Genomic DNA, 14,513 nt, shown 5'->3' on the forward strand with positions numbered 1-14,513 from the left:
CATGTGGTTCTGCATGCTGATCAGTTTGCGCTGGCTTTTCCGCTGTACCAATGATTATGCCTGCACTGGATCGCTATCTGGCCACATGGCTGCCACTGGACATTGTTCTTTTCGACCACTCTCATGCAACTTCTCCGGGAATGACTCGAACAGGAATCCCGAACAAAAAAAGATCCCAAGTTGGCGTTGCTAAGCTCTCTCTTTCTCTCTCTATATATATATATCCTTGCTGAGCTGTTCTCTCTCTTACGTCACTCTTTTCTGGCCGGCACTTAAAATTCTTGCACTCAGTACCGTTCTCTCCTCGTTGCGTTCTCTATGTGCGCAACTTGGACCTCGCATACGTGACTGCCTGGGGTCATTTCTTTAAGCAGATTATCTCGTTGTACAATTGGATCTAACTTTCTCATGTCAACATAACTTTCAGTAAAATTCAAACCCCTATCGGTTTTACAAGGACACTTAACATTATAATACATAGGAGAATTAACAATTAAATGATTATCTCGTTACTTCTGTCAACAATTTCACTTGTACCTATATACAAGCATTTTCTCCGGGAATTTTTGTACCTATTAAATCTGAATGAAATATTTTACAATATAATAAACCTTTCATTCAAGATTTAACACTGACTACTATATATATATATATTATATTAATAATAAACTGATTATGATGAGCAGGGCTAAGTAGCACTATTTCCCATAAATGAAAAAAAAATGCATTCCATCTGATCTATTATGACTGAGCTGACATAATAATGCCACACAACTCTTCTTGTATACAGCCTTTCTATAGGTAATCTGCAACTGCGCAGGGATTGCGTTAAGAGAAGATAGCATATTTCACAAAACTGCTCAAGTTCACAGCAAAATGGTGCTGGATCCTGGACCATTTGCTGTGAACTTGAGCAGTCTTGTGAAAATTAGATCTCCTGATTCTTTGGAAACTGCATGGAGGACTTCAATTTTTAACCTTTTTTTTTTTTTTTTTACACACACACAGGTTGTTACACCCATGCAGAATCTCTCTCATCCATGTCAAAAAACTTGTCATGGATGAGAGAACTGCCACTGTCAGAACCTATTTCATAATTTCTCATGCTCACTTCCTCTGCTTTACTAAGGGCTCATTACTTCAGGAAATGCAACTTTCCACATGTTTATTGAGGCAATGCCCACATTCTTATCTCATCCTTTTCAATAAGTCATTTATGAACAAAGTAATATGTGGTTATAGGGTTCCACTTCTTCCTCTAAGAAAGAAGTTACTTGTATTCCATTCCTTGAGTCAAAGGTATGTAATTGTCAAAAAGTAACTTTTTGACAATTCTGACCAGAGAGCTTATGAGAATACAATCCTCAACATTGGAGTTGGCTTAACTTGCACAACTTAAAAGACATGAGCACTGCCAAATGTCTGTATATTCATTTTTATTAGTGCTGATAGTCCTGACAGCTGTTTCAAACTGGGTGGTTCTCTTCAGAGAACAAGTAAGAACTCCCATTTATTACCAAAGTAATCCTATGTCATATATAACCATGTCATATATTCAGCTTTGAAATAATGTTGGATCTTTAATATCCACTATTTCTATATAATATACATTATTTTGTTTAAATGTTTTTTATTTTATTCTTTTTTATACAATTACACTTAATAAGACTTTACTATGAAATGATTTGTTGCGCTACAGAATTGTTTATATTGCAGTTAAATTTTGGCACTGTGTGCATGCACTGCGTTTCATTGACTTCACACTGAAGATGCCTATGCAAAATACCCATGAGAAAAAATTATATAAATTTTGAATCATATTTTTACATAAAGCATTTGCATTGCTGATTTTTTTTAAATATACTGCATAGGGTAATAGAAGATAGGAGAATAAGATGTCGCACATGCAAGTCGTATAAGGATAGTGTGAGTAAGGAAGTAAAAAGTAGATTTTCTGTGTGGAAAGTGGTGAATGAGAGAAATACACAGCTGGAATAGATGAATCCATATTGAATGTGTTCAAGATAAGATAAAGATTGTAAAAAGAGTGTATTAGAATTAGTACTGTGGGTGGCTATGGGTTACATAATTCAGAAGACTCCTCTAGAAGTGTTTCCAGATAAAATGACTAAGAACAGAGAAAGAAACCTGTTGACATTTTTCTTGACTACTGCCAAGTAGCATACATTCACAATTTAACTTAGAACTTACTAAATAAATCTCCTTCTTGTTTTATTTTATAACCTCTTTACTATGAAACAACATTCTATAAAATGATTCTCACAGACTACAAACACCAGAAGATCAACGAAAAAATAAATAGGATGTTTCTTCTTCTGGAAACTTTTTTCCAATGATGCTTTTGAATTGCTCTGTTCTGTTCAGAACAGAGAAATTCAGTTGAGATGACCAACCTTCTCTCTCTATTCCCCCCCCCCAACTAACCATTTTTTCACAGACATTCATACTATGCTTTTTCTGTAAGTATTTTTATAGGTTATATTCTATTGAACTTTCATCATCATTCCTCCACTTTTTTTTGTATTATCCAGCATATAAAAATGCAGATACTGGATAATACAAACAGCGTGTCAACAAAACTGCTAAGTGGCAGATGACTTTCATCAACCAGTGAATCATCACCATCTCATTTAGTGGAAGCATAAAGTGACTTGCTGTCATGTTTGGGGGTTCAGAGAAAGGGCTCAAATTTCTGTCCTGAAGGGTTTCTCCTGCACTACCTATGCAAGAATAGATTTTGTGATCTGCAGTAAAACTGAATTTGAATGTATCTTCATTATTGTTGAAGAAGAAATAAACGAGGGCATGCAGTGGTAGGTAAGGTGTGCAGATAAACTGCTCGCACTGAGATAACCTGGCCTCTCAAAAATAATAAAATAAATTAAAATAAAAACTCAACCAAAAAAAAAGAAACAAAAACAGAGTTACTACATCCACTTCATCAAAATGTGTCCTTAAAACAACTGAAATGGTGTGAACCATCATTTAAGCTGACTTGTTACTCCTAATGGAACTTCAGTTGCAGACTTCAACAACTACCATCCACCTTAATCATCCAATCTATGCTTTACACAATTTCTTCTGTCACAAGGACAGCATATGTGCATTTATCAGAACTGACATCCCATCTCAGAGAATGCTAAACCTTGAATTTTCTCTCTTCCCCCACATATACACCACCACCACCACTGTGTTTGACAAACACTGGCTCAAACTTTCTTTAGCAAATTTCATTGCATTCATTTCATGTCTTCCTAGATCTTCATAACTATTCTGATTTCTTTAATGCAAATCTATAACTATCAAAATACCCAAATGGTGAGGTAATCTTCTTTAAGGAGTTCAACATCCACAACTGAAAACAACAAGCTAGTAGAAATTTATTGTTAACATGACCTAACACAAATAATCCATACATTTACCAAAATATTAGATAATCCTTGCCATTCTTGTAACCCATGATCTTTGTTTAACTAGCTCTTCTTTTAACTAAATTTCTACTTGACTTTTCATTATCTGATTACTGTTTCAGTTCTCATAATCCAACCATCTATTCATACTGAATAGAAATAATCCTTACAGGAATAAAGACCTTCATCCACCATCCTGCCTAAAATTCCCAACCACTATCCAAAGCTTGGTTTTCCAAAAAGTGCACAGAAGCAATTAAAAAACAGGTTTATCATTTGGTGCTTTTGAAATCACCAAATGCAAAAATTTGCTTCTTTTTTGAACAGCAAATGAGCTTTCTGGTCCCTCACCAAAGACAGTGAGTGTGTATCTATTCATATGAGTTTTCACCTCTCTTGCACATCCAGATGGCACAATTGCAACATCACCCAAAGACAATGCTGACCTGCTGATGTTCTTCTCCAACTCCTGCACTGACAACCAAGGTAAAGTACCTTTCACTTTATCAAGAAACTGCTCATCACATGCCCCCCTTAAAAATCATAAAGAAATAAATCATAAAAAATACTGAATAACTAAGGCTCCAAGATGCCATTTAATTAGGATGATATCCCCCCCCCCACACACTGAATTATACAGCTGTGCACAACCATTTTAATTGTTCCTATTCAACTGACATCTATTCTGCAGCATGGAAACAAGCCCATTCAAAGAAAGGAGTAATTAAAATCAGCTGAACTATTGTCCAATTGCTTTTATTCAGTTCTTTCAAAAATCGTGGAGAAGGTCTTCAACAGCCATTTTGAAGAGAGTTGTTGATTGAAAATTAGTCAGAAATTGATGAAATTGTAGTTATATGTATAATAAGAAAAACATTTTTTGTGTAAAGCACAATTCTGCATCTAAACAACAAAATAACAAAACAATAATTTACATCCATAATGAACAAAAATACATACGTATATATATAAAATAAATTACGTGCATGAGCAATGCTAAATAGATCTAACATAATTACCGTTATCAACAAAAACTTTAGATTTATATTGTTTTGCACATGAGAACAAAGTTCTAATATTCTCTATCGAGTACTCTTTATTCGAGTACCTTTTGTCCAAAACGGTAATAACGTCTCCCACTTGATACTGCAGCCAATCTTTCTTTAATTTAGGTGGACTTCCAGTGACATCCAATGAGTCTTTAACAGCCTGTACTTGTTCTGGCTTGCACTACAAAAAATGTAATGCATAATATAAAATAAATGCATAATATAAACTAGAAAAGTTCACAAATTATTTAACTACAAATCCTGTCTAAATCCTATTTTTTTTCTTCTTCTATTCAACATAGGTTAAGGGGGTATTTTGTAAGCCAAGTTTTCAATGAATCGTATTTTATCTAAAGACCAAACATACATACAAGGGTTGTTCGAAAAGTTTGGTAAATTTCCAATAGATGGCGACACAATTCATTTATACCAGTGTTGGCACATATCTTTTTCATGACTGGCAAAATTTTAGCAACGTGTGATGCATAGTTTCTCGTTTGGCAAACATTTCAAATGACTATGTTCGCCTTTTTGCATAAAAAATTAGAAAACCGAGTTTCATGCAGTGGTAAAACACTTTTATTTGAAGAAGTGGGCGGCTGCACAGATCAAAGCCGAGTTACATGCAGTTCATGAGGACTCTGCACCAGCATTAAAGACTATTTATTTTTGGATAAATGAGTTTAAACGTAGTCGTAAGTCCATTAAAGATGAAGCACGCTCTGGATGAGCGACTGAGGTCACTATGAAGGAAATGATTGACAAAATCCATGGTATCGTTATGGAAGACCAAGTGAAAGTGCGTGAGATTGCAGGCATCTCAACTGAACGAGTGTATATCCTGCATGAAAAAGTGCACATGAAAAAGCTGTGTACACGATGGGTGTTGTGAATGTTGACTGTTGATCAAAAACGCATGTGAAAAGACATTTCAACACAGTGTTTAGTGATGTTTAATCGCAATTCGTAGGATTTTTTTGTGCCGAATCATAACTGTAGACGAAACTTGGATCCACTACTACACACCTCAGTCCAAGCAGCAGTCAAAACAGTGGACAATGTCTGGTGAAAGAGCACTGAAAAAAGCGAAGACCATTTTGTCAACTAGGAAGGTGATGGCCACTGTTTTTTGGGATTCCCAAGGAATTATCATGATAGACTATTTGGAAAAGGGTAATACAATAGCAGTAGTCTATTATGTGTTATTGTTGGACCGTTTAAAAGAAGAACTGAAGAGGTTGGTGCACAAAAAAAGTGCTCTTTCATTAAGACAATGCATCATACTACACAGCAGCCATCGCAATGCCAAAATTGCACAAATTGAGGTTCTAATTGGTTCCACATCTATCGTATTCTCTGGACTTGGCCCCATGTGACTTCTTGTTCTCAAACTTAAAAATTTGGCTTGGTGGGAAAAAGTTATCAAGGTCATCAAGGCCAATGACTATTTTGCATAGTTTGACAAATCCTACTTTTTAGATGGAATAAAAAAAATTGGAAACTTGCTGAACCAAATAAATATCTCAACGGAGACTATGGTGAGAAATAAAGGTAATTTTATTTCTCACCAAAAAAATGTGTTTAACTTATTTTTCTTTATCAAACTTTTCAAACAACCTTTGTATGCTAATATACAGACAAGTGCACTTGTGGCATAGTAAAGATTATCAGACACACAGAATCAGCAAAGCTGGTATGGTGGGAAGTCAATTGAATAAATTCATATGGAATAAGAGAGAAATTAGTTGGAACACTAAATTAGCTGTATACAAGACAGTGTTCAAACCAGTTTTAACTTATGGATCTGAGAGCTGGGTCAGAAGTAAAACACTTGACCAAAGACTAGAGACCACAGATATGAGAATCCTGAGAAAGATTATAGGCATGAACAGATGGCATCATTGGCAGTATCATATTAAAAATGAGGATATTAGGAAAGAACTTGACATTGTCAGCATCCAGGAATGCATTAGCAGAGCTAATCTCAGATGGTATGGTCACTTAAATAGAATGGGAGAGGAAAGATTAGCAAAACAAGTGTTCTCTGCCAGGTTGGCAGGAAAACGACCCAGAGGAAGACCAAGATATAGGTGGATTGATACGGTACAAAGTGCCTTAGACGATAGAAATATAAGATCTGATAATGTTGGAGTCTTGACAAGTAACAGACTGATTTGGAGGAAAATTGTAGATAGGAAGTTAGTAATGATGTAATTTTTTCATGTAGTACTGTCATATCCTGTACACACCTTGAGGGTACATGGCAGGAATTTGATGATGATGATGATGACATTTTTTTTCATTTTTGTATTTCAAATTATTTTAATTTTACTTCTAGCTTTAATTATCATCTCATTTGATTTTGTAACCACCCATATGGTGGCATTCCAGCACGTGGCTTAGATCTGTAAATAGGATTTTCGTTCTAGCTTTACCTTGTTGATTATGCACTGATAAATGCCTGTTAATTTGTGGCTGAAATATTTGCAACAGTAACTGAACACCCCTTGGGGGTACACATCAGGAAATTGATGATGATATTTGCAATATTTAAAATTATTATTCTTCATTTTAGTGAATATGTGTCTAATAATTTTTACTATGTCACAAGTGCCATTAAAAACTGATTTAAAGTAAAAAGATTTTTCAATATATGACAGAATCAGGAAATGGTGTAGCAGCAGTATGCTCAATAAGGGTGTGCAGACTTTTTTTTTTTTTTTTGCTTGGAGAGTGGTAAATGAGTAGAATGGATTGCTAGAATTAGTAGTGAATGAGTTTAAGGAGGTGTAAATAGGCAGGGCCGGCGGAAACGGGCATGCAGAACATGCGGGCGCTGCTACGAAGTGGGCGCTGCCACTGGGGCACCGTTCATAAGTTCATTTTTAAGAAGCAAAATTTTTATCATGAAAACAAAAAATTCTTAAAATGATCAATATTAAAATAAATAAGGCCGGATACACCAAATAAAAATTTTAAAAAATTGTATATTGCCACCTCTTTGATCAGCCGGTTGTTTATAATTTTGCAGCGAGACTAGGCTAAATGCTTGCCTACAGAATGTTGTGTCTGCTGCAGTCTATCTAAAGGGAAATGGTGAACGGTATTGTGTGCAGAAATGAATTTTCATACAAAACATTTGTTGCTAGTTTACCAGTCATATGTACGCATCTCAGTAGGCTACTGGCAGTAGCGCAGTGCCGACTATTATTTCGCCTCTGTGTTGTGTTGTGTAATAATTTCTTGTGGGTATTAAATAGAAATGGAATCAAAAATTAAAAAAAAGTTATCCGGTGCACAAAATTGTAAGCGTCATGCTGCAAAAGAAGCAGATGTAAAGAAACAAACTGGGGCTCTTAATAATTTGTTAAAATATTAAAATATTCTGATGCAGATTGTAACCAACTCGATACATCAGAAATCAGAGTTGAAGAACTGTGCACATCATCCAGTTTGCATGAAAGTACTATTGCAATTATTGAACAAGATAACAAGACACATGATTTAAGTGAAAAACAGTTAGGAGAAGATTTAGTTGTAGTTGACCACGAAACTAACACATTGTTAGTCTCTGTAAATTTAGAAGATCCAGGTGAATGGGGAAATATTGATGAAAAATTACGAGTTGTTTTAATTGAAATGGAGCCTGTTCAAAAGAAAAATATAATATATCCCAGAGATACATATGGTCATAAATTTGGTGACACGTATTATAATAGAAAAATGGAAAATGGGGAGCTCGTGCAAAGAACATGGCTCATTTATTCCGAAACTTTAAATTCTTTTTTTTTTGCTTTTGTTGCAAACCTTTCGCACCTACCGAATCAAATAGTCTTGTAGAAGGTTATAACGATTGGAGAAATGTAAGCACATTTACCGAAATTACCGAATCAAATAGTCTTGTAGAAGGTTATAACGATTGGAGAAATGTAAGCACAACTTTGCATAGACATGAGACTAGTTTAACTCACATGAAAAATTTCTTAAAATGGAAGTAACTCGATAAAAATTTAAAAAACAAAACTATTATTGATTGCCAGACTCAATGGAAAAGAAACATTGGACGAGCGTTTTAGAATGCTTGATTGAAATTATAAAATTCCTTGGCAGCCAAAATTTAGCTTTTCGTGGATCATCTGATAAATTATATGAAAGGAATAATGGCAATTTTTAAAAATTAGTCGAACTGTTTGCGAAGTTTGATCCTGTTATGGAAAATCATGTTGAAAGGACCCTACAATGAAACAATAGAGTACACTATTTGAGTAAAGACAGTCAAAATGAAATATTAGAAACTTTAAGTAATGCAATCAGGGATACAATTTTATTATCAATGCGAAAATCTAAACATTATTCCATAATTTTTGACTGCACACCTGATGTAAGTAAAACAGAACAAATGACCATTATTATTCACTTCGTTTCCTGTAACAATGAAATTGTCAAGAAAACTTTTTAGGTTTTGCAGATATATGAGATTCCACAGGACGTGGTTTATGTGCAACAATAATGGAACATTCCCAGTGAAGACATGCGAGGTCAAGGGTATGACAATGGGGCAAATATGAAAGGGAAAAAATATGGGCTCCAAAATTTCTTTTTAAACAAAACTCCTCAAGCTTTTTACGTGTCATGAGCTGCTCATACTCTAAATTTCATCATTAACGATGCAGCCAAAGTGAATGCAGATACAATTAGTTTCTTTGCAATTATTCAAGAAATATACAATTTCTTTTCATTCTCTTACAAACGTTGGGCAATCCTTTTAAAGGATTGTCCAACATTTGTAAGAGAATGAAATGTCCCTCATGCTGAGTTCGTAAAAAAATTGATATTGAAACAGCCATCAGAAATGTGATGGGAAAGTAAAAATAATGCAATCCGCCCTCTACGATATCAGTCAAGAGAAATTTACGATGCACTTTTTGAAATTTTAAATAATGAAAATTTTAATAAAGAAACTCAGCATGAAGCACAAACATTATGTGCTAAAATAAAGGACTATAAATTTATTTGCTCTCTTATAACTGGGCATGATTTACTTAACAGAATAAACCTTGTGAGTAAAATGCTTCAAGACAAAAATATGAACATTACACTTGCTTTAGAATCTATCGAAAACTTAAAAATATTCTTACAAGAGTATCGATCAGATACAAATTTTAAAGAAGTTCTAAAAACGGCAAAAGAACTGAGTGAAGAGGTGGATGGAGAACAAGAATTTAAAACTGGTACGGAAGTCTGAAATATATTCAGACTTCGGAAGAGTGAATATATTTTATACACTTCTAGACATTGCAATGTGTTCGTTAATAGAACATTTTGAACAACTAAAAACATATTATGATAATTTCAATTTCTTGTATAGATTACTACAAATTAATAATGAAGATTTATGAAAAAATTGTGACGATTTAGAGATTCTCTTGAAGGACGGCGACAATAAAGACATAAATGCAATAGAACTATATGACGAGTTATGTGCTTTCCAGGATATTTTTCGAAAGGATAATTTAAATATTCAAAACCATTTCGATATTTTTAATTTTCTTGTGTCCAATAATTTATCTTTCCCTACCTTTTCAATTGCTTTAAGAATACTATTAACCTTACCTGTTAGTGTAGCGAGCGGTGAACATTCCTTTTCCAAGTTGAAATTGATTAAAACGTACTTAAGAACAAGTATGTTTCTATTCATAAAAAAGGCTTGTTCGTTTGGCATTAATAGCTATTGAAAATGATATATGTGCGGAATTAGACGTTAAGACCATTATTTCTAATTTTATGAATATGAAATCAAAAACCCTAAAATTTTAATTCAAAAAAATTTCAAGCATATTCATGTAATTTAATTTATTTTCTGTTATTTTGTAAAGATGTTATTTTTTGAATACTTATAATTAAATGTTCTAATTATTTCTGAATTCTTTTCTTATTTTCTCATCTATCTTGAGTTTCTTTTATTTTTCTAAAAGATAGTTCGACTTATAAAAATTATTAAAAAATTTTTACAAGTTACTAAGAATTTAGTAACTTGTAAAATGCAAGAATTTTTTAAACCTTAGTTCAAATAAATTTTAATTTTGTTAGCGATTCGGGTCAGTGAGAAGGCTATAATTCCTGTATCATTATATTCAATGATTAAAGTGAAGTGGCTTTATCGGAATTTGCTTTAACTTTTGAGAATTTTTTGAATATTCGGGCTTTTAACGATTATCCTGCCTAGTCAACAACTGCGGTTCGTTACATTTAGTAAACCCACGTATGGCTATTCTGTCAAAATTTATTTAAGAAATTTCAAATAATTTAAATTTTTTTATCATAAAGGAACCACACATGCCCGGATCGTTACGGGGGGGGCTTAGATGGACATTGCATGCAGGCGACAAAGACCCCAGCACCGGCTCTGGTAATAGGTATTGTGTAGTGTAGGTCTCCTGCAATGAGTCTCCTGATTCCATGGAGATACCCATATAATAATAAGCAAATAGCAGTACAAATAATCTTTCATAAGGGACTGAATTCATCTGTGAAGAAATCTGGGACAATATAAAATAATTCTACATGTTTAATAGCTATACAGATCTGGTTAAAATATGTTTGTAATAACACATCATGATTAAAACATTACAATAAAATGCTTAACAAGGTAATAACTATTTCTAAGAGAAATTCTGATTGTGTGCAGAAACCTTAATTTTTTTTTTTTTTCAAATGGTTTTTCAGTTTTTAAGAAGAAAAAATTTTTTTTTCTGAATGACAAGTTTTTCAATGATATCATTCAAAACATTTTTAAGAATGAATTTTAACTTTCACTAATAAAAAATTGGCATTACTAGATGCAGTTTTGCAATCATTATAGTAATTAAAAGTAACTATATATATTTACATTAGATATTTACCTCTGGAAGCATCTGAATAATTTCTGAAAACTTGGGTCTTTTGTTGGGATCATGCTGCCAACATTTTAACATCAATGTATAATATTCCTTTGGACAACATTCTGGTTGTTCTAGTCTCTGAAAATTTGGTTCATCTATGGCCTCAAGGATCTGTAACATTTAAATGTTGATTTGTCACCCAAACAAATTTTAACTAAAAACTGACCAATAGTTGTACAACATTAAACAAAACAACTATATTTTTTTACCAAAAAAACTCCACCATGGTGATGCAGGTTTGACCAAGAATTTGGAAAAGCTTGTACTGTAATGAACATTTTTAAATACATGGTGGAATTCAAAAATATGTCATTATTATACTAATGATGGAAATCACTTACGTAAAAATTGTTTTTTTCTAGAATTTTTGGCTATGTTGCAGCCATTTTCAATACATTATAGGAAGACAATCACAAAAGAGTGAAAGAGAGAACAACAATTAAACTGAAAGTGTATGTAATATTATATGCGCTATTGAATGCAGGACAACATTCTGGTTCATAGACATCAAGAATTAAATAAAAATAAAAATAATATATTTTTAAATTTAAACAATTAATTAATTACAATTTATGAAACACATAAATGGTGAGTATCATTATTGGGTGATTGTGGATAAATTGGGTGAGACCCAATTTATCCACACAATCTATCATACCTCTCCTTGAACCCATTAACAGACAAAGCACTCACAACGGACTCTGGCAACCCATTCCAATCATTCACAACTCTTCAAGTAATTCTCATCTCTCTAGCCAAGGGCTGAAAAATTTCCCTTGCATCTATCCTATAAAAACCTTTAAGCAAATTAAATATTTCTATCGTATACCCTCTTTTTTTTTTTTTCCCTATTAACGAACTTCTGCAATCCACACATCCTCAATCTATCTTCATAGGGAACATTCTACAGGCTACTCACCATCTTGGTCACTCACCTCCCAATCCTCTCCAACGCGTCCTCATCCCCAAAAAACCATTATTTTTACTTGTTAATGTGTTCTTCAATACCCAAGTAATCTTATAGGCTACCTTAGCAATATGTCCTCTAAACTTTAACTCTCTGTCTACCACTACTCCTAAATCTCTAGCTTCATTTATTTCCTGGAGTACAGTGCCATCAATCGTTTAGGAAAACTTCCCAAAATTCAGAAAGTTTATGGCAATTGTTTTTGTTAAGGTTGGAATTGTGAATGTGTTCTTCACAGCTTTCTTCATACAGTCTTTCCAGAAGACAATAACTTTTGTATAAGCAGCAAGAGAAGGGGATTGTGTAAACTCCATGATAAGAAAAGGGAGGGGGGTATTTGTCTTTTGGAGAGATAAAGAAGGTATTTGGTTTATGAACTAGATGGAAAGAGACTTGTAGGTCAATCTGACAAAGAAGTTTTGCTATTTTTCTGAAATTCCTTTAACATATGAAAGACAAATTTCTGCTTGAGGAGAGGTAAGATGAAGGCCACAATTATTATCAACATTTTTCATATTACCATTGGAGTTAAGGATAGCTCTGATAATAGACAGTACCTTGTTTAGAAGAAAATCAGTTAAGCATATTTTATGAGCTCTGCCATCTAGAGATTTGACCACATATTTCTGACAAAGGTAATGATGTGAGTGAATCAATGTGATTGTAATTATGAGTTGGTTTCCTATATTCTGAAAACTGTAGACTGCCATTTGGTTGATGCAGGTCCAGAAAAGGAAGATGGTTGTTATCTTCTACTTCTAGAGTAAATTTGATTCTTGGGTTTATTGAATTAATTTTTTCAGGGAATTCATGAATATCAGACAAAAGAAGAGTTCCATAAAGCAAAAACATCTACATATCTGTACCAAATTGATGGTTAGGTGAAAAAACATAAAAAAAATATGCTGTCCAAAAAGTAATTAGCTAAAGCAGAGGAAATGGGAGACCTCCATAACTGTTCCCACTATCTGCTTGTCTAATTTGTTCTGACAACTGAAGTATCCTGAATTAATGACAAAGTCAAATAAATTTACAACATCAGGAGGAAAATCATCATGAAATAATTCAATTGTATCAGTCACAGGAATAAATAAATAATTTTTATGTAAGTGACTTCCATCATTAATTAATATCATAATGTCTTCTTCCACTTAGGTCTTAATTTTTAAATCAATTCAGAAAAAGATGTATTTATAAAATACACTTCTAAATCACCACTCATTAATATTACAGGGAATGTTATTCTGTTTCTCAAAAAATAAACTAATTATTTTTGCAAAAAACAGAAGGATAAATACAATAAAAATCAATAATTGCATAAAAGATGTTTTTAGTTTTGCACCTATTAAAGCATTTCCAAACTTCATATACATCAACATTTACATAGTTCAAGATACTCCATGCCTAAAAAAATAATAAGTTTTAATTAATAATATAATGTGCAATGGAAAATTGTATTAGAGGGGAAAAAATGTAATATACAGGATTTCCATAAAGTAATACAGGAATGCTAATAAAAATTAGTATTTTAAATGCAAATATTTTGCATTTAAAATGCCAAACTCTTCATAACTACCTAATGTATGATAGCTGTTTATCTCGAGAGTTCATTGTGCTTATGTACAATGAACCCTTTCTAAACTGTAGTTTTTAAGATGGCAAAAGATAAACAAAAAGTTTTTTTTTTTGTGGTGACTCATATGCAAGTGAATATTGAGATGAATCTAACTGGTTAATCCACCTGATAAATATATTAAGCTATGGTCCAGTTAACTTAAAGAAACAATACTATTAAGAAACAGAAGAACACTCAAAAACTTGTCCAAAAAAAAAAGTCTTGAAACCTTGCGAGAGAGAGAGAGTGTGTGCGTGTGCGTGTGTGTCTGGGTAGAAAAGGGTACAATTTCTCAACAACCATATAGTTTCAACGTTATATTCACAGATTTTTTTCCCCTTTTATGTAGGGGTTATATAAAGGGTACAAAGAGCAAATCAAAAATGACATCAATATAAGTTTAAAAGACAAATTTAGAGACATTAATTACAGATACTACAGGATATTTGAGAATGTATGACAATAACATCCAAATTACAGGTTGGATATATGGCAAGCTAAATGAAGAAT

General features: G+C 33.1%; 1 protein-coding gene across 1 annotated transcript in view; it reads right to left on the minus strand.

Moving 5' to 3' along the window:
- Nucleotides 1-14,513, minus strand: part of Ack-like (activated Cdc42 kinase-like) — a 290,445-nt gene that overhangs the window by 84,151 nt on the left and 191,781 nt on the right. The window contains exons 8-9 of the mRNA XM_090407542.1: nucleotides 11,383-11,532; nucleotides 4,540-4,661 (exon numbers count right to left, since the gene is read on the minus strand). Of these exons, the coding sequence (XP_090263668.1) occupies nucleotides 4,540-4,661; nucleotides 11,383-11,532 (272 nt within the window). The remainder of the gene's footprint in view (nucleotides 1-4,539; nucleotides 4,662-11,382; nucleotides 11,533-14,513) is intronic.

This window comes from Typopeltis vanoorti, chromosome 2 (assembly GCF_054136105.1).
Source record: "Typopeltis vanoorti isolate ZY-2024b chromosome 2, IOZ_Tvanoo_1.0, whole genome shotgun sequence".
Taxonomy (NCBI): domain Eukaryota; kingdom Metazoa; phylum Arthropoda; class Arachnida; order Uropygi; family Thelyphonidae; genus Typopeltis; species Typopeltis vanoorti.